The 23925-nt window shown below is 45.1% G+C and overlaps 1 protein-coding gene across 1 annotated transcript; it reads right to left on the bottom strand.

Annotated features, from left to right (window-relative positions):
- Nucleotides 1–378: 378 nt before the first annotated feature.
- Nucleotides 379–21989, bottom strand: LOC148655554 (uncharacterized). Its single transcript, XM_088644387.1, has 9 exons — nucleotides 21796–21989; nucleotides 20226–20661; nucleotides 18719–18885; nucleotides 18326–18437; nucleotides 16032–17344; nucleotides 9622–9994; nucleotides 6885–7033; nucleotides 5923–6034; nucleotides 379–4016 (listed from the first exon to the last, which is right to left on the bottom strand). Exons 2-9 carry the CDS (start codon nucleotides 20503–20505, stop codon nucleotides 2524–2526), a joined length of 3999 nt encoding a protein of 1332 aa, XP_088500513.1. The 5' UTR covers nucleotides 20506–20661; nucleotides 21796–21989; the 3' UTR covers nucleotides 379–2523.
- Between the last annotated feature and the right edge of the window lie 1936 nt (nucleotides 21990–23925).

Raw genomic sequence — 23925 nt, 5'->3', positions numbered from 1 at the left:
GAAACATCTCTAAATCCCAATTCACAGGGATGGAACTCGGTCATTGTGATTCCTTAACTAAGGTTATTCATCTATGTACCTTGTGTCCAGGCCTTAAGGACAAGGTTCTGAAATACTGCTCAGCAAAGACCCCTTTTCTGCTGCAGAGAAAGTCTGACAGCCTTTATCACATCCAGAACTGCTTATTGTAACATCTTGCTCGCAACCCTAATAAAGTTGCAACATATAAAATATGTCTAATGGAGTTTTAACTAAAAGCAGATGAAACCATATTGAGTCTGCCCCAGCTAACTGTACCTGCGCTAGTTATCTGTTCAGTTTAGGACTGACTATAAGGTTCCAAAACCAGGAACAGGAGGCGTTTCTTTGCACAAACCGTTATGGGAGTAATGATTTTATTAATTCAGAAGTTGGAGAACATACTGTATTGATACAATGACCATATAGAATTATTTATGGGGATATATAACTAACAGTTGTTCCCACTCCTTTAACACAAGATACATTTTGTAGTGACAAGCTTTTAAAAAACAACATTTTCTAGATGTGCCGGATCATTGTTAAACTAAACAGTACGTTTTACACTTTCCAAGGTACTGTATCAGATATTAATTCTAAGACTGAACATCTGTTGACAGATTCTACATCACTAATAAGGGAACTCTCATTAATTCAGAATTGCAGGGTGGAGAATATATACTACAGAGGATGATAGGAAAAGCAATTAACATGGTTCAGTGAATTAGGAAGAATAAAAAAAAATATTCAAACGTTTTTTAAATAAGAAAAGTGGAAAAGTGACTTTTCCCTTCTATTTGATTATTAGAATCAAAGAAAGAATTAAAAAACGATTTGTTTTCTGACACGGAATTCACAAATGTGTTTTAGACAGAATCATTTATGATGGAGAGTATAAGACACAGTACAGTCAGAATGATTCATTCCCCATGCTCTGTTCTTCCTGGACTCAACTTTTTCCTCTTGCCCAAATGTCATTGAAATAAATACCTTTGTACACCCGTGTACAGGGAGAAAAAAGTGCTATTAACAGGTTTGCTACTTTGCTCTTCAGGTAAAGAACTTGTGAGGAAATAGAGCCACCAGCAGAGAGACATTCTGAATGAAAATAACAGTTTGGTGTCAGCAAAACATCTCATTTCTGCACACTTTCCTGAACATAAATAAAACAGAATTATTCTCAAAGGTGTAAGAATGTATATTGGAAACTGTTATTTCACAGTGATGGGGAGAGAGGGAAGACTCAAAAAGCTCTAGAACAAAGAAAGTGGGGAATAATTTCTTTAAAAAATTATTTGTTGCTTGGAGAAGCACTTCTTTGGACAAAAATGCTATGCGAATGTATAATTACAAGCCACTACTATCAATTAAACAATCCCAGCTACAATATCCTTAAAATTTAGTATTGTTATTACTGGGGTGCTGACAAAAATAATTTTACAGGAATGCTTGTAAATGTTTTGGTAAACAAAGTTTGGATTTTTTGATTGTGTAGGGCTGTAGGTTCTATTTATTAAATTTTTAATAATTATTTATTTTTTAGATTAATTTTGATATACTTTTCTTTTAAACTTTAACTATTTGGATACCTTTTATGTAAAATCTCTGAACACTTGGGACTTAGATCTGTAAAAAGATTAAGACACTGCCAGCAGTTTTTCACTCCTTTATAGTAGAAGTAGCACATTTACCAGTAGTCTGAGTTTTGGAGGGGATCCCCATTACCTGTAAAGCACTTTGAGTGGAGTGTCCAGAAAAGCGCTATGTAAGTGCAAGCAATTATTATTATTATACAGCAGATCTGGACGTCCAATGTACTTATTCATGATTCAATCTGGATGAGAGAAGGGCAGAGTGGGATGAAACCAAGCTGAAGGTTGTTAACCACAGCTTTAAAATTAGCAGCACAGAAGAGGAGGATCGCAAAACGAATCTAGTGAGTGAGTCAGCCTCTCCCGGCCCCCTGCCCAAGTACCCACCGCCCAGCAGCAAGAGCTCACGTAGTCTTGTTTTTATACTGCAACAAGCACTCCAGGTCCTATATCAACAGTGTAGGGAATGAGAAGCTAGAGACTACTTTACAACCTTAACTGACAGCTTTCTTGTCCTGTTTCATTACAGCGGGGTGTGCTAATCACAGATATAGAGACAGAAAGTGTAGGCTGGTCACAGAGGAGGAATTCATGATGTTTATTTGAACTATTATAAAGTTGTGTTTCTTTTAGTTAATCAATGTTATATAAATTAATATTTATATTAATTTAATAATCCTATTAATATTAATATAGCCTTAGTTACTTATGGCTTTTAACCATACATACTATATACTGTAGTGCATTTGGCTATGGTAGAGGAGTGGACTTGGTTATTGGCAACATTTCTCTGCATCTAATCCTCTTAAGTGTTGACATCCTACTGTATTTTTTACTCATCATTTTCTATTGATATATACAGTACACTGCTGTAATTTGCAGAAGCGTTCTCCAGCTACGACAGTCGCATTGATCAGCTGTTCACATGTGAGCGCAGCCTGTGAATCCGCTGGTGTGTCCTCAGGCTGCCAGAGACCCGGAAACTCTTCCCACACTGGGCACAGACATACGGCCTCTCTCCCGTGTGGATCCGCTCGTGTCTTTTCAGGTCCCCAGAATGACTGAAATTCCTTCCACACAGAGCGCAGTCGTAGGGCCTCTCTCCTGTGTGGATCCGCAGGTGCGTCTTGAGATTATCGGAGCGATTGAAACTTTTCCCGCATTGGAGGCAGCGGTGGGATCGCTCTCCTGTGTGAATGCGCTGGTGGGATTTCAGATCGGCTGCGTGGCAGAAGTTCTTCCCGCACTGGGAGCAGTTGTAGGGCCTCTCTCCCCTGTGAACCCTCTGGTGTCTCTCCAGGTTCCCCGAGTTGCTGAAACTCTTCCCGCACTGGGTGCAGCAGTGTGGCGTCTCCCCAGTGTGGAGCCGCTGGTGGGTTTTGAGGCTGCCCAGGTAGGTGAAGCTCTGCCCACACAGGGAGCAGCAGTGAGGCCTCTCGCCCGTGTGGATTCGCATGTGTGTCTTCAGGTTATCGGAGCGACTGAATCGCTTCCCACAGTAGGTGCAGCAGTGAGGCCTCTGCCCGCTGTGAGTGAGCTGGTGGACCTTGAAGTTCCAGGTGGTACAGAAACTCTTGCCGCACTGCTCGCACTGGAAGTAGTCCTGATTTTCTGCCCTCTCGCTCACCCCGCCGAGGGCATGATTCAACTCCGTTCTGCTCTCTTCGCCGCCTGCGGGACGTCGCCCCGTCTCATCTCCAAGGTGGACAGAACCCTGCCCCTTGCCCCCGGCACTTATGTAGAGAGGTCCCAATGCAGCAGTGGTCTGCTCCTCAGTGTGAACTGACCGGAGCTCATTTTCCTCCTTGACCCCAATGGGATCCAGAGGTTCGTCAACGTTCCATCTGTGCTCCCGTGATCCGTTTGGCGGGCCCCGACTGTATTGCCCCGGTTGGGTGGGATCTAGCTCTACCTTCTTGCCTTCGCTGCGTGCAAGCCCCTGCTCAGCCTCCTGTTTAACGCAGGCAGACCGCCAGCCTTCCACCTCCAGGTTTATGTAGGGGGCCCCCAACAGGGGTTCGAGTAACTTATCGTTGCCTTTCGTATGAAATGACGGGGGCTCAGCGTCTCGTTCCACATTGTCAATTATATTCTGTTCTTCTTTAACGTATACCGCTGCTAAGCCAGTACTGGTTCCATTGGCACTTTCGGCGATATTGTCAGGGCCTACTCTATCGAGCCTCTCTGTGCTGTAGCCAGACACCGCTGGACTGTCCCCGTGTGTGATATGCCCGGATCCCGGCACCCTCACACGCTGCCCGGACCCGTGCTGCTCGGCGGGATCTTCGTTTCCTTCCGCATGTTTTAAATCGCTGTCCTGCCACCAGCTGCAGCCCCACTCCTCTTCATAGTCCAGCTGCACAACGGGATCCCTTTCTTTAGTGTGGAGGAGAGAGCCAGACGCTTCTGGGGAAAAAGACCAGACACGCGAGTCAACGTCTTTCTGAGAATTCTCCTTCCTGGATCGGATGAGCTTATCAGAACTTGGAAAAGAAGCAGTGAAAATAAAAATGAGAGTTAAATCACAGCCCTTATAAATTTTAAATGTGTAATGATAGTGCCCAAAACCCTCAATACACTGATCTGTACACTACAGCCAAAAATTATTTTAAGTTTCTTATTTTACATCTGTCAAAATACAGAAAACAGCACAAAACACTTACCACAATACAACTAAAAACGACTCAAAATAAGAGGAACATTTTAAACTGTTAAATTGTCTGGTTTGCAATAAGTCTGCCTACTCCAAAGGCATATTGTGTTATTCGCTCTGCAGAAAGGGTCAGTGGTGTCACCTGCCCTCCACTGGTGATTTGTGAAATTACAGGGCAAAGAAGAGGTCAAGAAACAGAAGTTCACGAGGGTAGCTGCATCAGGAACAAGTAAAGGTTTATTCCATGCTGAAAAGAGAAGAAAGAAAACACAACGTTTCGGCTGTGGAGCCTTCTTCGGGTGCCACCACAGGCTCCACAGGCTCTACAGCCAAAACATTGTGTTTTCTTTCTGCTCTTTTTAGAGGGCTGGAAAGATTGCCAATGACTCCTTCCACCCAGGGCTCCACCACTGTTTCACAGACTTCCCGTAGAAAGACTGGGCATCTCTCGATGGATTCACTGTGAGTTCGCCCCAGCATTTTCCCAGGAGCCACCAGTACTTGGCAGGCATGGGAATCAGCCAGCCAACTCCCAAAATACAGTCTGGAGCTGTGCCTTTTATGCAACAAGCAGTAGGAATCTCCAGGAACCTGTTACTTAATTATGTGACTCACACCAACTAGCTGAGATCCTTCAAGAAATGACTGGATGATGTTCGTATTAATTACTCTGACAGCAATATAGCTAAATGTAAAGGAGGAAAAGTAAATGTATCTCTTCTCTTTTATGACCCTAACGTTCTGCAACGCAACGAAACGTTCCATATCAACACTTATTAATACCCACAAGAAATCTACTGTCCAAGACGAAGTCCAAACCACAATGAAAGTACAAAGTATGCAGTTACATGTAAAACCTCTAATTTACCTCACAAAATGACTACATTTCCAGGTAAGCACAGCGCCATGTTGCCGTCATTGTCCAAGATTCAGACCGAGGAAACAAAACTTCCAAGTGATGTGAAGCGGTCCTGTGACATTGTGACCACATCTCTTTTTATCTACTTCAAGACGGTTTTGCCGACAAATACTACTTGTTAACTCAAGTTAACTGCATGCCGATCACATCGGAACATTTCTGAGGTGAAATGTCTGCTTCCCAACCTGTACTTACTTCACTTGTCCAGCACACTACTTTAGTCATAACAGTACAGAAAAGGCCAATTTATGCCACAATTCTCCCTCTCCCTCTCGCCTATGGCAAGACCAGCAGTTTGCAACAACATGGCGACCATACAAAGTTCACAAAGTTCATCATTTTGTGCTCGAGTTGGAATTAGTAAAAAACAAATGATACTGTCGATTAATTTATTTTCCCCACAGAGATTTAATAACCGGTCTGAGAAATTTAAACTGCAGTTCCCCTTTAATGCTAGCTGGAGCCTACCCTCACCCAAAAACAAGATTTTAAAGTGAAACCTTGGTTAAATTGGTACTTTTTCTTAATTACCAATACATCATATGCCCATATGGTAATATTGTGCCAATATTCTTATGTGCCAACTAATATAGTCTTAATAACAATATTACAATGCACCCTCCAAACCTTTTTAATTGCAATGTTACGATTTTATTATGGAATTATTCTTTGGAGTTAGCCAAGCAATTAACGATGAACAAGTAGAGACACAGGAGATTTCTCTGGTGCTCAACACTTACTCTTCAGATCAATCACCAGTCCTTTCTGCAGAGTACCGACAGCCTTGTCCTCTCCAGATCTCTCCTCTTTGATGAGAAGTGTTTCAGGCCTGTTCTCTTCCAGGTTAGTTGTCTGTAACACAGGATTGTGAGCTAAGAGAGTCTGAGTGGACACTTGATATACTGTATGGTACAATAACTATGCAACCATACAGTATATCCAACCTGTCTAAAAAACATCATAATGCAAGGCAGAATCAAGTCAGGATCAGTACTCACTTTCATTTGGACAGTTGCCATCAAGCTCTTGAGTCTCCTGGTGTCCACTCACATCACATCTCCAGCCTCTTTAACGACACACTGCAGTCCACAGTCTGCTGGTGTCCACTCACATCTCCAGCCTCCTTAACGACACACTGCAGTCCAGAGTCTCCTGGTGTCCACTCACATCTCCAGCCTCCTTAACGACACACTGCAGTCCACAGTCTGCTGGTGTCCACTCACATCTCCAGCCTCCTTAACGACACACTGCAGTCCACAGTCTGCTGGTGTCCACTCACATCTCCAGCCTCCTTAACGACACACTGCAGTCCACAGTCTGCTGGTGTCCACTCACATCTCCAGCCTCTTTAACGACACACTGCAGTCCACAGTCTGCTGGTGTCCACTCACATCACATCTCCAGCCACTTTAACGACACACTGTAGTCCAGAGTCTCCTGGTGTCCACTCACATCACATCTCCAGCCACTTTAACGACACACTGCAGTCCAGAGTCTCCTGGTGTCCACTCACATCACATCTCCAGCCACTTTAATGACACACTGTGGTCCAGAGTCTCCTGGTGTCCACTCACATCACATCTCCAGCCACTTTAACGACACACTGCTGTCCAGAGTCTCCTGGTGTCCACTCATATCACATTTCCAACCTCTCTAACGACACTGCTGTCCAGAGAGCCCCGTGTCCATTAACATCACCAACCTCTTTAATGACACACTGCAGTCCAGCATCTCTGGGTGTAGTGTGGACAGGATATGTTTCTGTATCTTCCTCTTCGACTTTCTTAGATATCGGCCTCTCAGCTGTATTACGTTTCCATTCTCCATTAAGGACCTTCTCAGCAACAGCAACTGGAAACACAGTGGAGCCGAAATGAGTGCAGTTCGGGATTTCTCCACCAATGGATGTGGATCCATGTGGATTTCGACACTCATGGATGTGGACACTGGGAATGACTCTTGATACTAAGGTCTACCTTTCACTAGCTCATACACACAACATGTTTTGCAGTACTGGCTGCTCCATCAAAAAGAATGATTACATTTAATTTGATAAAATTATATCAATGATCAACAGAATGATCTCTGTGCTATTTTATCTTCCTCAGTTCCGGTATTCAACAGCCAGAGTTCTGCAGGTTTTCCAAGGCTTTTTAATGGTTAACTTACTTTAGACCTGAAAACAGTCAGGTTCACACAATAATGTAAATAATTTTGGTCTGCCTGTTACTATAGAGCTGAGGTGAACCAACTAACAAAAGAGGCTGTGGCTCTTCAGGAAAAGAGTTAAGGAGAATTAATACGTAGGAACAGATCCATTTTTATTAGGATGTTCCAGACTCCAGATGCCATGGACTTGTTGAGTGTCATCCAGAATAAATTACAAAACCTCCTTGTCCTCTGTCCTTCAGGTGAGAAGTAGTCAATAGTCACCGTAGTCAATGATGCACAAGTCGCCTCTAATCTCACTATTTCCCTATGGGAGGAAGAGCCTAAAACTAGGATCCCGATTGTTACTCTTCAAGTTCAAGTTTATTTGTCATTCCAGCCATATACAAGTATACAGTGGAACGAAATATCATTCCTCCTGGTCCACAGTGCAAATACAGACAGGACAAACAGGACACTGACATAGACATAGTAGACAGGATACACATAGTGCAAAGTGCAGACTGTGCAAATTACAAGGCATTACATAGTACAATATAAACAACACACTGGGGGGATTTAAACCCTGTTTCTGGAATTGGAGTGGGTGCAAGTAGATTCCAGGCTGTTGAGGAGCCTGGCAGCCTGTGGAAGAAGCTGTTCCAGACTCCAGTGAAGCTGGCTTGTACACTGCGATATCTTTCCAGATGGTAGGAGGGCAAAGAGTTTATGGGAGGGCTCATGTACTATACTGGAGGCACTGTGTAAGCAGGGTTTGTGAGGGGTGACAGAAATGGAAGGGAGGGAGGCTTTCAGTTGTTTCCACAATTCGTTGCAGGGTCTTGTGGTCTGAAGAGCTGCGATTCCCAAACCAGACAGTGACACAGCTGGTCAAGGGTCTCTCAATGGTGCTTCTGTAGAGAGTGGTAAGAATGGGGAGGGGGGTGGAGGTTTTCCCTCCTCAGTCGCCACAGGAAATGGAGACCCTGCTGTGCTTGCTTGGCTAGGGAGATGGTATTGAGGGACCGAGTGAGGGCATCTGTAAAGTGTACACCAAGAAACTTGGTGCTCCTAACTGTTTTCACTGGGGAGCCGTTGATGTACAGTGGGGAGTGATCAGTGTGGGCCCTCCTGAAGTCAATGATTATCTCTCTTGTTTTATTTACATGAAGAGAGAGGTTGTTGTTAGTGCACCAGTCCACTAGTTGCTCCACCTCCTCTCTGTATGGTGACTCATCGTTGTTGCTAATGAGGCCCACCACCGTTATTGGTCTTATAGTCATGATCAGTTCCATTAATCTAACCCTCCTGCAGTAGGGATCTAGAGTTTACCAGCCTATATGAGCTGATTTTAAGATCACAACATTTCTTTTATCTTCCACAAGATCCCTTAATGTAATATTAGAAAGTGGGATTCTACCATGAACTGGGAGGCAGGAGGTGTAATGTGACTTTTAGTTTCCCAACACCTATGACAAACAAGAAGATGGGGCATATTCATGTCTCCAAGCCAAATGTCATTTCTTGTTCATTTTTATTTTAAATACAGTGTATGAGTAAAGTATAAGGATAAATGTGTTTGTTCAACATAGGAACATTCCAGTTTAGGCAACAGAAAGCCAGGAGGGCTCAACTCCACTTGGCGTTGCCTATACAATCGGAAAACGTGATACTGACTCATGAGATAATCTTATGGTTTGCAAGGCGAGAGGTGTCAAGACACAATTACATGACCTAACGCTTGACGCACATTTCCAAACAAACATGCCACCCCATCACAAAGTGGAAGCTGGGGTCATCAGAACAGAGGAGAGGTAACGAATGACAGCGGGCATCTGGTGTGGAGATCTGGTATTTAACGACTGATCCAAGGCTCTCATCCAGCCAGTTTTTGGCAGAAGCCAACGCAGCTGCTTTAACAACAGGGTGGAGCGGCACGTATTCTACACTCCCCTGTGTAAAGACTTTCTCTCCGTTTTAAGCAGACTTCCACACAGCCCCCACTCGTGCCTTCTGGTTCGTTCATTTTGAAGAAGACGAAAAAAAAAACACCTGCAGTTGTGCCCACAAGTAGAGCTTGTTTGCAGCTGAAATAAAACAGAACATGCTGGAGCCTTCCAGGGAACGAGCTGGACATCCTGCACCACAGTGAGAATACCTCTCCCTCTTAGTCCTGTTTGCCTCCAACCTTTAAAGAAAACAGAAGCAGGAGGCCTGCTGCCTGCCTGAGCCGCAACCAACAGGTAGATAAGAGATGTCTGCCCTCCAGCTGGGTGGATCCTCTAACTTACCAGGGACCTGTGCAGGCCGTTCCTTGTCCATGTCCTCCTTATCCACCTGGACTCCGACACTCTGTGCTGTCTTCCCCGCGTCCCTCCCTGCCTCTCCAGTCTCTGCTCTCGACCTGCTCTCCCACCACTGCAGCCTCGACCTCAGGGTGCCGATTTCCCGGTCCCTCCGGGATACCTCCGCCCGGAGATCGGCAAAGCTGCCCTGGACCAGCCGGCTGATCTCGCACACCGCCGCTTTCGTGAGGACCTCCATGACAGAGGCCAGCTGGGTCCGGAAGACGGCAGCAGAATCCACCATTTTGAAGCGAGACGGAGCGTTAGGTTTAATTACAATAGAGCCTTTCTGTACTGGGGTATAGGCTTCCACACAACACTGGCTTCAGTGTTTCTGAGCTTCAAAGGTCTGTGGCACCATGATGATCTTAGTCTGGAATCTGAAAAAGAGAATGAAAGGCAGGGATGGTTGTGTGCAGTTATATTATACTATACTATTGCCTTTATTGTAATACTATACATTTTGTTTAATAAGAGTAGTGGACATCAAGCAGGCAGGAAACTTTAGGCTTCACTTTAGGTGACAACTTTAGGAAACTTTAGGTGTACAGCAGTTAAATCCACTACAGGATTTACCAGACGCAGGTTCTTTTGGGAGAAACAAAGCAGAGCAGAGGATATTTCCAGTTCTTTAACTGCAGCTTGAGTAGCTTGTTATGCAAATCAAAGCTACAACAGTCTGGTGTCACAGACTGGAATGTGTACAACAGCCGTATGTTCATTAAAACCAGAAATGGACCCCAAAAATGTGACAGAGCAGCGTGAGGCATTGTGAGTCACTGAGCCCCCCTGTGTCTACACACATTACGACATACTCTATGGAAGAGGAGCACCCAGAGCTCGATGGTCTGAGCTCCAGCTGGTGTAGACAGGGCCTCCCTCATCTTCTACGCCCAGCAGCCCACTGTGTGCTCCGTCTCTCCAAAGGCTAGATCCCTTCTGCTCCTGGGAACTCGGAAGAGTCAATCCAGCCCTGGGATTTCGAGGTCTCCCTCGGAGAACAGGGCGCTAAGGGGGGAAGCACAGCACATCCCGCTGTGTTTGAATGCCCCCATGACCTCTCCCCATTCCTGCCTTTGCCCCCTTTTAAACGCAGAGAGGAATCCCACCTCTTTCCTCTCTGCCTTCCCGGCTAACTCCCTGCTCTGGCTCTGCGATTATCACGCCCCACAGTAATAAAAAGGGGCAATGAAAGTGTCAGTGAGCCTGTGTGAAGTCGTCTCCAGCCAGTCACTGCCTACGCCGCTGACACAGAACCGGGAGCGCTGGTTACATCTTAATACCGCTCGTTATTAAAATATCAGTCATATTCGCTCCAACACTTCGGGCGATTCCGGGGACTGAAGGCCACGTTATCTACAGTTTCATTAGCGTTATGAATAGCGGTTGTTTTCAGAAACTGCGAAGATGGAACTGACCCAAGCTTTTCATTTTACAAGCCTTACTATCCAATACTCATGGCACTGTACTAAGCATACTGTGTGTTTCTGTTGTTACAGTTAATTGCGAGATAACACAAACGCAGTAATGAATCTGACTATAATGGCAGCTACAGATTTCGTGGCACGGTAATTTTACCTAAAAGATCAATAAACGTTGCACGTATCTAAACCGTTTTTACGAAGGCAAAGGAAAGAATAAGTAGGTGAAACACGTACAATTTACGTTATAACAGCATCAGCTACAAATTCAGCCCACTATTTCTTTAATTAGCGTGCTCATGTCACTGCACCACGCAAATGTCTGTAGTGTTATTATTATTTTATTGTAATTAATTACTCGTGTATTATATAAAGTAATATACAGTACAGTTTACGGGTTAAAACAGAAGCAGTATTGATGTTATTATGCAGGGACACAGTCACTGAAGCCTAGCCTGACATCACCTGAACATCGCAGATCCTTTCGACGAAACCGCTTACAACGCTGCGCTGTAAAACAAACAGTTATAATTCGGTAACGAAAAAGAAAACTTACCTCGCAGTGACTAGTGACAAAGAAAGCAGCCGTAGCCCTCACCCACGGAACCAAAACAAAAGAAAACAGTGACGGCAGGCCTGTGTACGGAAACTCCCGAGTCCCAAACCGTGCCGCCTCCTTCACGGAGCAACAGCACAGGCGATTGTCTGGACTGAAGGTTTGACAAATCACCAAGCACAACGTCAATTAACCTGTACTTACTACTGCTCCAGCTCCCTGTGGTCACAATAACCAAGAACACGAATGAGAATACACACAGGACAACAGCAAGTATGAAAGAGCAGGAATTGCTACGACTGCAGCTGATAATCATTTCTTAATTTATGTAAAGCAGTCCACGAGTAGAAGGAGAGGTGAAACACCCACCTTTTACCTTCTTGGGAAAACCATGTTGCTGCACACGGTGTTGGTGGACCAGTAGGTGGGGCTCTTCCCCCTGAGCCAGGAGGTCCATAAACCCAGCAGTCCAGTATGGTGAACTGGGGACGCTGAGCTGTAGGAGGAGCTGTCCTGTGGATGAGGCTTTATACAGAGGAACATGGAGTAAGGAGCTGAGTCAGCGTATGCTGGCTGTAAAGGGACAAGTGACGAGGCTCAACAGCCTAATCATTCTGCCAGGGCAGCATTTTTTAAGGGCACTTCAAAATCTTCATGTTAAAAACAAAGGTTATCTATGGAATCTGCCAGTTAGGTCTTTCAAATTATAGGTGATCTTGACATTCTGTGAAATGTGTAATTTTGATATAAGGAAAATACCCATTAACAGGGAACTGCAATGCTGTTTTTTTTTTGTAGAAAGAATCTACATCACTGAGTGCATTTCAAACCACAGTGAAAGTAAAATGTACCCAGTAACATGTAAAACCTCCGATTTACATCATCAAATAGACTAAATTTCCAGGTATGCGCGGCGCCATGTTCTGCGATTCAGAATGAGGCAACAAAACTTCAGTGACAGTGTTGCGGCCATATGACACTGGAAACATGCAGGCTTGTGGATGCATCTCTTTCAATCTAAGAGAAATATCGCTCTCAACTTCGAGATGGGTGGCCGACAAATACGACTTACTTGTTAACTCTGCATCACATCCTTTACATTAGTCATTACGGTGACTAGTGAGCAGGAAGGGACGCACTAGTCGCAGGTCACGCTAACTCTCACTCTTGCCTCCCTGGCGAGAACCAGGGGTTTGTGACAAAATGGGGCTGCTCAGCACTTTCACAAAGTTCACGATTTTGTGCCTAATTAGGACTTTGTAAAATGTTGTGATACCATCAATTAATTTAGTTTGTTACTGAGATGTAATAACTGGTCGGAGAACTTGGGACTGCAGTTCCTCTTTAAGTTATCCAGACTTCACAGGAAGATATTACGATCCTGGAATTGAATATATATATACATAAACATAATTTCTCATCACACACCTACTGTACAGTACAGTACTAAAATTACAAAATTATTAAGTATAAAAATAAAATCATATTCTTGCAGACATGGTATAATTGTTAGATTTAGATGGCAGGATAAAGATGGTAGATTGTTGACGTACGCTGAATGTTTGGGCAGATTGCCGTTACCACTCGGGAATACGCTATAGTTATGATGACATGCCTGAGAAAGTAGTGAGTTTGTTCAAAGTAATCTTAAATCCGTCAGTACTGACCTTGCTGAATCTACAGTTACAATTCTTGGATGGTGTGCAAATAAAAGACAAAAATGCAATACAGACAAAGCAAGGTTAAAAAAATAACATTTAAAGTTGTTCTTGGGTTTCATCCTGTTAAACCCACTCTTTTTAGACTGAGACACGAACTAGATGATGTACGTGTGCTCTGTAAGGCTATAAAAGAAACTGACGCCTTTGTTAACTTTATATAATACAAAATTGTTTTAGATAGACTTTCAAAACGTTATTTTTAATCATTTAAAATGATTAAATGAATGTTAGATCTAAGAAATCTGATGTTAGAAAATGTAATATAAAGAACATTTATTTCTAATTAATCTGTTAGTAATACCGGGTAGATAATACATTCACAAAACAAAAAAGACGAACGCTACCTACTTTTCCTTTAATGCTTATAAGTGGAAATACAATGTTACTAAAACTTCATCAAGAACTTCATAAATAACGAGACAAAAAATGTATGTACAAATTATAACTTACTGTTTTCCTCTGGCAGTGCTCTGTTTTTTGTTTTTATTTCGCTCACTTTTTTTATACCATTCCTCCTTTGTATTATTCGATGTCTAATAAAACTTGGGGAAAAAATCAATTTCAGAGACAGATGGGATTTTGAAGGGGAGTGGCGTCACTTTTTGTACCGCGTGATGCTTCGGTGTTTAATAGTTCACGATGTCCTGGTCTATTGCTGGAACAGAAATAGATCGCAGTTCACATGACTCGTCAAACTCTGGTTTTAAATAATCCGCTTTCTGTCCCTCAAGAGTCAAACTGGGACTAGGTGTACTACGACTGTCTGTACTAGGAAATGCGTGAGCTGATCTCATGTGAACTACAGGGGTGGGCAAAATGATAATTTGGTTGTATATTATATTGATAAAATTTCGTATGGTTTTAACGTAAGGACTGCTACAAATTTGACCAGTATTTTCCAACTACAGCAAAAATTGGCCTCTCGGAGTGTATGTAAATTCCCGAGTAAGTGTGTTATGCGTGTATGGCATTAACCCCAGCTGTATGTTGCGAGTGGATCCTACGAGTAACTATTCAGCCCCCCAAAACGCGTCCTCCTTATTTTTTACGTCCGGAGGCAGGAGTATTAAAACAAACGAGTGAAAAACAAACAAATGAACACCGCTGGAAGCTTTTTTTCTTTAAATCAAAACTCCATCAGAAACGACTGTATAAACGAATAAGTCAAATGAATACAGCCCCGCATGCCAGCGTGCAAGATGAGCAAGCGCGACACTCCTCGATCTAATCAGTGCTGTGCCGTGTCTGCCGTGTTTCTTTCTTGCTTTCTCATCTGAAATACATGGAAATTCCAAACAACTTCTCCTCCAACATCGGAAACTAATGTTACGTGGCAAGTCTTCCTTCTGCTGTACAGCAGATACGATTTAAGTACACTAAAATAATTCAACACAAGACACGGAACTACTTCCTACTAGTTTCTAAATTAAAAGAAAATCTGACACATGGGAAAAAAACAACAGGGAATCAAATTCATGTTTGTAGTGAACGTACCTGCATCTCTTGTAATTATCACACAGGTGCGACTTAGGAGGTCAAAGCAATGTTTAAAGGAGACGGGAGTTGTACAAAGCAACAATTCATCACGGACGTATGATCTCCTGTCATTTCCAGACACATCGGCTGCATTCGGGGTTTAGTGTTTTGCAAAGGGCAGAAGACAAGACCGCAAAGATGTACACAGCTCTTTTTCGGTTTAAAAGTTTTTTTATTGCACCATGTTGACCTTCTTTCAAGAAGTGTTAAAAGGGACACTAAGAAAAGACTAGTTTGTAATGAGCACGAACCGTCTACCTTGTATAAGATATTAAAATGAGTCCTTTTGTTTCCACTTCAAATTTGTTCATCTACAAATTCATTTCAAAAATAACAAATTACTTGCAACATACTTAATGTTGACCCTTTTATTTGTTTGCCCGTGTTGCTTTTCAAACTGCTGGGTAGCTGCCCAGCCGTGCTGTTGAAGCCAATACCTTGGTTTCTTTCAAGAAACAGCTGGATGAGATCCTCCATTCAGGACAGGAGGCACTTCTTTACACAAAGGGCTGTGGGAGCTTGGGAAAGCCACTGAGCCATGTTGACAAAGCCGACTCCCTGGGTTCTTTCAAGAAACAGCTGGAGGATATCCTCGGATAAAGCTAGCGAACGAGCTCGATGGAGTTCTTGTGTTGTCTTAGCCTAACACCTGTGTTGGCTGTAACGTGGAGCTGGGCTAATTAACGCCTGATCACTCCAAAGTTTAATCAGTTGATCCATGACGCATATAAAAAAAAATACAGCTGTGTCTCCCTTTTCTCTCTGATCTCCTCTCTGTAGAAGAGACATTCATGACAGCTGGGTTTTTTTTCTTCCAGCGGGCTGACGAAGGAAATGAAAAGGAACCAGAAGTTTCATTACAGAAAGCAAAACACGAGACCGATACCAACAGAGAATCATTCGAAAAGAGGAAAACATAAAGCAGTCTTTTTGAAAGTAGGCTCTACTTTCAGAACAGTTTGCCCTCAGTCTCTTGCCTTTCATTTTCTGCCTGGCTCTTGACAGCACAAAGAGAACATTAAGAGAAATTATTCGGACTAAAAGGCTGTGGAGTCAATAACCACACCAAACCAAAGTCACGCGAAGAGGTGAAAGGGAACTATAAAAAAGGAGGGCCGATCAGACAGAGGGCGGCTCTCCAGTCTCTGCACTATGGTAGCACTGGTGTTTCTTAAGGTGGCCCGACTGACTGAAGGTCTTCCCGCACTGCGTGCAGCGGTGAGGCCGCTCGCCCGTGTGGATGCGCTGGTGTATCTTCAGGTACTCGACCCGGCTGAAACGCTTCCCGCAGTAGGGGCAGCAGTACGGCCTCTCTCCCGTGTGGATGCGCTGGTGCCTCTCCAGGTTCCCCTGCCGGCTGAAGTTCTTCCCGCACTGGTGGCAGCGGTAGGGCCTCTCCCCGGTGTGGATCAGCTGATGCCGCTCCAGGGTGCCCAGGTGGCTGAAGCTCTTCCCGCACAGGGTGCAGCTGTACGGCCGCTCGCCCGTGTGGATGCGCTGGTGCGCCTTGAGGTTGCTGGAGAGGCTGAAGCCCATGCCGCAGTGGGCGCAGCAGTATGGCGTCTCCCCCGTGTGCAGTCGCTGGTGGGCCTTCAGGTACCCGGGCTGGCTGAAGGCCTTCCCGCACTGGGAGCAGCTGTGCACGCCCTGCCCGGCCTGCGGGCACTGGTGTGTCTGGAGAGGCCAGTCAGTGCTGAAACTGGCCCCACACTGTTCACAGTGGCTGGAGCTCTGGGCGTCCCCGCTGGACTCTGCTTTGCTCTCGCCGCCAGGAGGCGGAGGGGTGACGGTGCCGGAGGGTCCCTGTTGCTTCTGCCTGTGCAGCTGTGGGGCAGGGTTCCTGCTCTTGGGTCCTTGGGGTCGCCCACCACTTTCCAAGCCCTCTCCGAGCTCCCCCTGCTGGGTGTGCTCTTGCTCCGCCCTGCTCTCTTCCTTGTAAGCAGCCTGCAGCTTCATCTCCTCCTTCACCCGGGCAGGATTTAAGTCATCTGCCTCTGGACTCATGTATGACGACTCTAAGCCGTGCAGGTGAAAGTCGTCAGGGGCATTCTGCTCGCTGGACTTCAGCTCGGTGTCCTGCTCTGGCATTGCAATGCCCTCCAGTCCATTCAGGTCTCTTTTACTATACGATTGTGTAACAGCCCCCAGATCCATAAGACTTTCTACCGCATAATCAAGGCCCATACTAAGCCCTTCTGTAATATGGTCCGATCCCAGCGGGCTGAACCGCTGTGTAACCTGCTGAAGACCGGGTTCTGCCAGGTGGACAGCCTCCAGCCCGCTCATCTTCTCTCCACTCTGCCTGCTTCTGTGGTCGTCTGTAGATGCGGGCTCTACGCCTAGAGTCAGGTCGGGGCTCCAGCATCTCTCGCCGAGCTGTTCGTCCACCCCACTCCTCTCCTCCGCGTCCGGGAGGGCGCAGGCCTCGATGGTTCCTAGTCGAGAGAAAAGTCAAACGATTAGTGGCATCACAGAGAACAGGTCACCAGCACGGCATCACCACAGAGACGGTAGAGGCAGCCACTGCTGACATGTTGAGGCAAACGTCTTAATCTGGCTCGGCTGTTTCCGAGGAACCCATGTACAAAACTGCCAACACTGACTTTTTCCCCTCCTATCAATTTCGTATTCTTGTTTTTATGGGTGCAGATCGGGTGGCTGCTGAAGGCGAATGGGTGACGGTATCCCTCTCCAGTAGACCAGGAAAAGAATCGGAGTCCAGGCTACAGAGGTGAAACAATCAATCAGGACTTTATTTCAGATCAAGTTGAGGAACAATAGCGTAAGAGGAAGAAAATGTATTTTTCTTTCAGCCTCCCTCACCCTGCAACTGGATGACTTTCCATTCTCGCCTCGATAAAAACTTAGCTGGAGTTATTTTCTTTCATAATTTCTAACTGCCTGCAGTCTACGCATGATGTCAGAATTACAAGAACATATTGTTAACAAAAGAAGCATTTTAAACAACTCTTTACAGATGCAAGGTCATCAGTGCTCCCAGTCAACTACTGGCTTACATGGGAAGTGCAGGCGTAAGACTACAGATGTTATGATTACAATGATTTTGAGGTTATAGTGGTGCTATACAAAAGACACACAAAAACAATCCTTCAGTGCTTTGTGTAGTCACAGATGGTGAAGTTTCTCGTGCTGGAGAGGCACAACAACAGACAAAAGAAAAGTGAGAGTGACATTGGGAGGACACTGCATTTACTGTAATGTTTACAACCCTGCAGAAAAAATGACTGATGGCAAATCACATAACTATTGTGTTAACTCAAACAAAAATCAGACTAACTTACCATACAGGTGTAACTAGGGGTGAAAAAAACTGTTTCCAGCATACCAGCAGATTTTATAACCATTACGATAAGGGAATTATTAACGGAGAGAGGCTGCGCTGCTAGCAATCCTACCGTCCACACCGATCATTAATCCTCCACGCAGGTCCCTATCGCCTGGGTCCGCTTCTGGTCCGTCCTCCAGGTCAAGGATGGATTCAGAGGTCTCCTCGTCCAGGTCTGTGGGCTGGATGAGAGAGAGTAAAGGTGGGCATTCAAAATGAATCAACTGCTTAACATTCTTGCCAATGCCATCACATACCATCTGAAGTGAGGTGCAGGCCGATCTGCATATATTTGCCAATTCTGTATGCCATCATGCCACCTGGAGTGCAGATGGGTGGTCTATTTTGTACAGAGGGGGGGCCTTGCAGACATAGGCTGCTCTTCACCTTGCCCCAGCGGGCAGACCGATGGGACACGGAGGGGGTTTTCAGTGGGATCCAGGCAGGTGTCTGGATCTCTTACCTCCTCTTTGATGATGATGGATTCCAGCTCCGCGCCTTCGCCAGGGTACAGCCCGGCAGGTTCGCCGGCCGCGCCCACGGAGGCCGGCTCCACGTCTCTCCACAGGCAGCTGTCCAGCTCCGCCTCGGAGCTGCTCTCTGCGCGCACAGAGCCTTTGCCCTCGGCTCCTGCAGGGAAAACAAAGGACGCGACACAAGAACTCCCATAACACAGTTACAGTAGCTGGGTGTGGGTCACACTGAGATTAGGGTTTTAAAGCCTCATCAAAAACATCTTCTTCTGCATGTAGGGAGTTTGGTCTGAGCATGCATCTAAGACTAAGACTCTAGAAACTGCCTTCAGCTCCTCTCCTCTCCCCAAGAAAACAATATAAAATGTGCAATACAAAACCTGCTTACACAGATGTTGTGCACCCCCGGCTGGTTCAGTCTTTCAACACCGCAAGCATGTGACAGTGCCTCCTGTAGACCCTCCTGTCTGTGGGTGCTGTCCTGAACAGGCAAGGACACCCACTGTCGCTAAGACATCTAGGTGCTTTCCTTACCTGGATTTCCAGATTCACAGAGATCGTTCCGCAAGGATAATCTCTGAGGTGCATGAGTGGGGAGCAATGCTTAGAGTTCTGGTCTGGAAGGTTGCAGCTTCAGAACCCAGGTGGGTCTCAACATGTCCACCTGAGCAAGGTACTTCACTCAGATTTATTTCTAGTAAAATACACAGCTGTATTTTGCTGTAAATGGGAGCAAAAATAAGATGCCTTTGATAGAGCTGTCAGGTGTATGCTGATAGCAGAGAATTACACTTGAAACACATGGGACTCTATGGTGGAACTTCATTAATAATAATAATTCCTTACATTTATATAGTGCTTTTCTGGACACTCCACTCAAAGCTCTTTACAGGTAATGGGGACTCCCCTCCACCACCACTAGTGTGCAGCCCCACCTGGATAAGTGACGGCAGCCATAGTGCGCCAGTAAGCTCCCCACACCCCAGCTATATGTTGGCAGAACGGCGTAATGATGCCAATTCATAAAAGGGGATTACTAGGAGACTGTGAATAGGTAAAGCCCAATGGAAAATTTGATGCCCCTACTCTTTTTGAGAAATGCCCTGAGATTTTTAATGACCATAAATCATCCGAAGGAGGGCTGTCATTTAACAGTACAGTGTCCCCGTCACTATATCACTGTGTGGGGCATTAGGACATGCAAGATTCACAAGTTCAATTCCCAGCTGGCACATTTCTGTCATTATACTGCTTGCTAAAAGTTGAGGGTTTGTGGTGGTCTGCAAAAAAAAAGCTGCAGAGTCATGTTGTTGAATGCAATATCCTGGTTTCTTTCAAGATCCTACTGAGATCCTGCAGTAAGGACAAGAGGCACTTCTGAAACGGCTGGATAAGATCCTCTGATCAGTTAGCTGCTAACTACCAGCCAGGCTAGATGGCCTGCGCTCATCGGGGGCCTGATTTCAGTGTGGCCTGGCAGCGCCTGGCCCAGCTCACCTGCGCCTGCTCTCCTGCGCCTGCGCCGCGCGCCGCCCTCGGCCGCCCGGAGCCCGCCGCAGCGCAGGCCACCCGCGTCCTGCCCCGCCCGCAGCTGGTTCTCAATCAGCCTGAGCCTCAGCTTCAGGGTGTCGTTCTCCTTCTTGCTCTGGGCGATCTCCAGCTGGAAGTCGGCAAAGCTGCCCTCGAACAGCTTGGTGATCTCGCACACCGCCGCTTTGACGAGCAGCTCCATCACGGAGGTGAGCTGGGACTGGAACGTCACCACGGACTCCAGCATCCTGCCTCCCCGAGGGTCCCTTCGGGATTTCCTTCCCACCCGTTCAGTGATCCCAGCTCAGGGGTGAACTTGACTGCGGTCAGGGTCCTCCAGGACACACTTCCATTCCACCGAGCTTGTCAGCAGGCAGGGAATTCGGCACGTTCAACTCCCAGACTAAAAGAAGGAAACAAAGGACCTTTTCAGCAGACAAACACTAACCCAGCTTTGTTTATTTTCAATCAGCTAGCGATAACCACTCACAAAGATGAATGGATGGTCACTAAACTTAAATGATACAAAATCACAACCACGGTGCTGTAGATATAGGGTGTCCGCACCAGCCAGTATTTCTTTCTGCAGCTGTATGTGATTGTGAGACTACTGTGCTTTTAATCACTGGACTTATTATACATGTGGGAGGTATTGCATTGAGTGGGCAAAGTAGTTACTTAATGTAAACAATTAAAACAATATGATTTTAAAATGGGTAAGGTGGCATATTTTATTTTTCTATAATTTGAATTTTATACTTGACACAAAGAAACGATGAAACAAGCCAGAGGACACAAGTTGAAAGTACATTTAAAACCGAGAACAGGAAGCGCTTCTTTACACTAAAGGTGGTGGGAGAGTGCAACAAGCAGCCCAACCATGTTGTGGCCTTTGCACCAAACACGAGATTAAAATATTTTCGCAGAAGCTGTTTTTTTTTCCCCAAAATTGTGACGTTACAAAATACATCAAGTTACACCTCGGAAAACGTCATATTACTGTACCTTTGTCTGCACAGACGCGTTTACTACAGAGAAAAGTTAAGCATATTAGAATTCTCGGAGGACTTTTACTGCTGTTATTTTCAAATAAAATACGAAGGTTATAAATCGCGATTTACTGTATGTTATTTTCTCTATACTTCTTGTTTATTAATTCCCACGTCAAAATAGCCATTTTATGTTTTGACTTGATAACCTTACTTTTGTAATTTGTGCGAAAACACGAAAGTGTCCATTTACCGAGGGCCAGATCTGCGATGGCCTAACATGCAGAGATTTAACACATCAGGCCAAACCGTTACAGCTACACGCCGAGAGGAAACTGCAACCCGCGTCCTCTACCGTCGCCGTTAAAGACCTTATTTACCGCACAACCGACCGTGGGTAAAATGCTGGACATTCAGAATTAAAGCAAAACTAATCCCAATATCAGGGATTCTTAGGCAAAACCATCAGGCCTGTATAAATATAGTTAAAAGAGTAAGAGATGGCAGGCTGCAATAATAATGGACTGAAAACATAAATACGACCGTACCTAACAGCGTTATGCAACCGTTTATTTAACCCTGTCGTCAACGCAGTTTAAGGATACGGACAAAAAATATTAAAACATCCCCAAACAACGCGGCGGTTTATAAGTCTAAAAGCTCAGCAAAAACAAGTTGCCTCGGACCTCGACCAAAAACAAAACAGCGCACGGTGCCACCTCGTATAACTTCCCCTCTGCTACCTGAGCCACCACCGCTGAGTTCCGAGGCTACATTTTCAGAACAAAATAATGACGACTAATTCTAAGAATGACTTCACTGTTTTAAAATATAATAAGTGATAATAAATAAGCACAACAATTAAATATAAAGACGGAACACGTTTCAGCATATATTCACAGAAAACATGGTACCTCTACAGTGCTTTACATGCAAGTTTTTCTAACCCCCTCCCTCAATGTAATGTAGTGTGCAGTCAGTGTGTCTATTGTATTCATCACTCTGTTATCCTCCCCACTCATAAGCTGGTGCATGGGGAGCATACTGGTGCGCTATGGCTGCTGTTGCATCATCGAGGTGGGACTACACATTGGTGATGGTGGAGAGGATCCCCATTACCTGTAAAGCGCTTTGAGTGGAGTGTCCAGAAAAGCCTTATAGAAGTGTAAGGAATTATTAATGAAGTTCCATCATTAGAGTCCCATGTGTCCTCTCCCCTTACAGGATTTGTTTTTCCAGCTGGTGGTGCTGTTTTATATTTCTTATATATATATAATATGTTTCCATATGTTTCCATATTCTTATATATATATAATATGTATCTAAGACACTTACACATACATTATGTACTGTATACTGTCTTGTTCTTTTAAATGTAAAGTGTCTTTGTAGTGCTCTGAAACTATTTACAATGATCCATCTGTGTGTTTGTGATCATGGATGTACTGTATATTGTACTGGTTTTCTTGCTGTCTAACTTCATATACTATATTATTCTATGGTTTGTAGGAACTCATTGTGTAGTCTAACAGCCTGAAATAAGACTGATTCAATCAAGGGTGTGTAAACTTGTTCAACCAATTTTTTTTGCCAATTTGCAAATAGATTTCAGAGTGCTTGTTGTGAATTACAATGAGTCAACGTGCCTGGTCCGGAGAGTGTGGGCATGCCTGTGTTCGTCTCTGCCTGCCTCGTGCACATTGCTCGCCCGGTTAGGAGTCCGCTCCCGCACAACCCCGAATGAAAAGAGCTGGAATGGAAGCAAGAGGACCCTCCGGCCCTCGAAGATGGGAGCTGCTCATCCCATCATACAGTCCCACCGTGTGAAGCTGCAGTGACGCCGGTGACCGCAAACCTTAAATACATTAGGATAAAGTAAAGGTTTATTCCATTGCTGAAAAAAAAAAGAAACAACATTTCAGCTGTGGAGCCCCTTCAGGTGTCACCTGCTTGAACTTCTTGAGTACATTGTTAAAGCTCACGACAGGCTGAGACACACTGGGAGGTTGAGGTGCCCTAGTAGGAGGTCCTTTAACAGGCGAGTCTTGGTGAAACAGATACTTGTTTCTAGTGCAGGGAAGTTCATCAAAAATCACACGCACAGGGCACAAACAAGACAAAAAAAGCCTAAGCAACTTGAATTCCTAACGAGACTTCTTCCCCAAATCCCTCCCTTATCAACACCGGAAGGCAGCTCAGCTGCTTACCAGCCTCAAAACAGCTCCATGTTCAGTCTCTTCCTTCTCCCTCTGGGGAAAAAACACTTGGGCCCTGGGTTCAAAGCAGACCTGTGGTACTGTCTGTGTGGAGTTTGCATGTGCTCCTCGTGTTTGCATGGGTTTCCCCTTTGAGCCCCAGTTCCCTCTCAGTCCAAAGACATGCTGGTAGGTTAATTGGCTTCTGGTAAAATCGGTCCAGGTGTGAGTGTATGTCTGTGCACATCCTGTGACGGACTGGCATCCTGTCCTTCCTTTTGTCTATTGATAGACTCCAGCTCCCCTGTGACCCTCAATTGGAAGAAGCAGTTAGAAAATGGATGGATGTGTCTGACACTTATCGAAAGGGACATACATGTGAACCCACTTACTCAACTGGGTTCTTTACCACAACTTTACTCGAAGGTACAAGAGCAACACTCCACCTGAGACCAGAACACACATCCTTCCAGTTACAAGGCC

The sequence above is a fragment of the Lepisosteus platostomus genome, chromosome 8, assembly GCF_059453375.1.
Source record: "Lepisosteus platostomus isolate fLepPlt1 chromosome 8, fLepPlt1.hap1, whole genome shotgun sequence".
NCBI classification, from domain to species: domain Eukaryota; kingdom Metazoa; phylum Chordata; class Actinopteri; order Semionotiformes; family Lepisosteidae; genus Lepisosteus; species Lepisosteus platostomus.
This window is presented reverse-complemented; position numbering and strand designations above follow the sequence as displayed.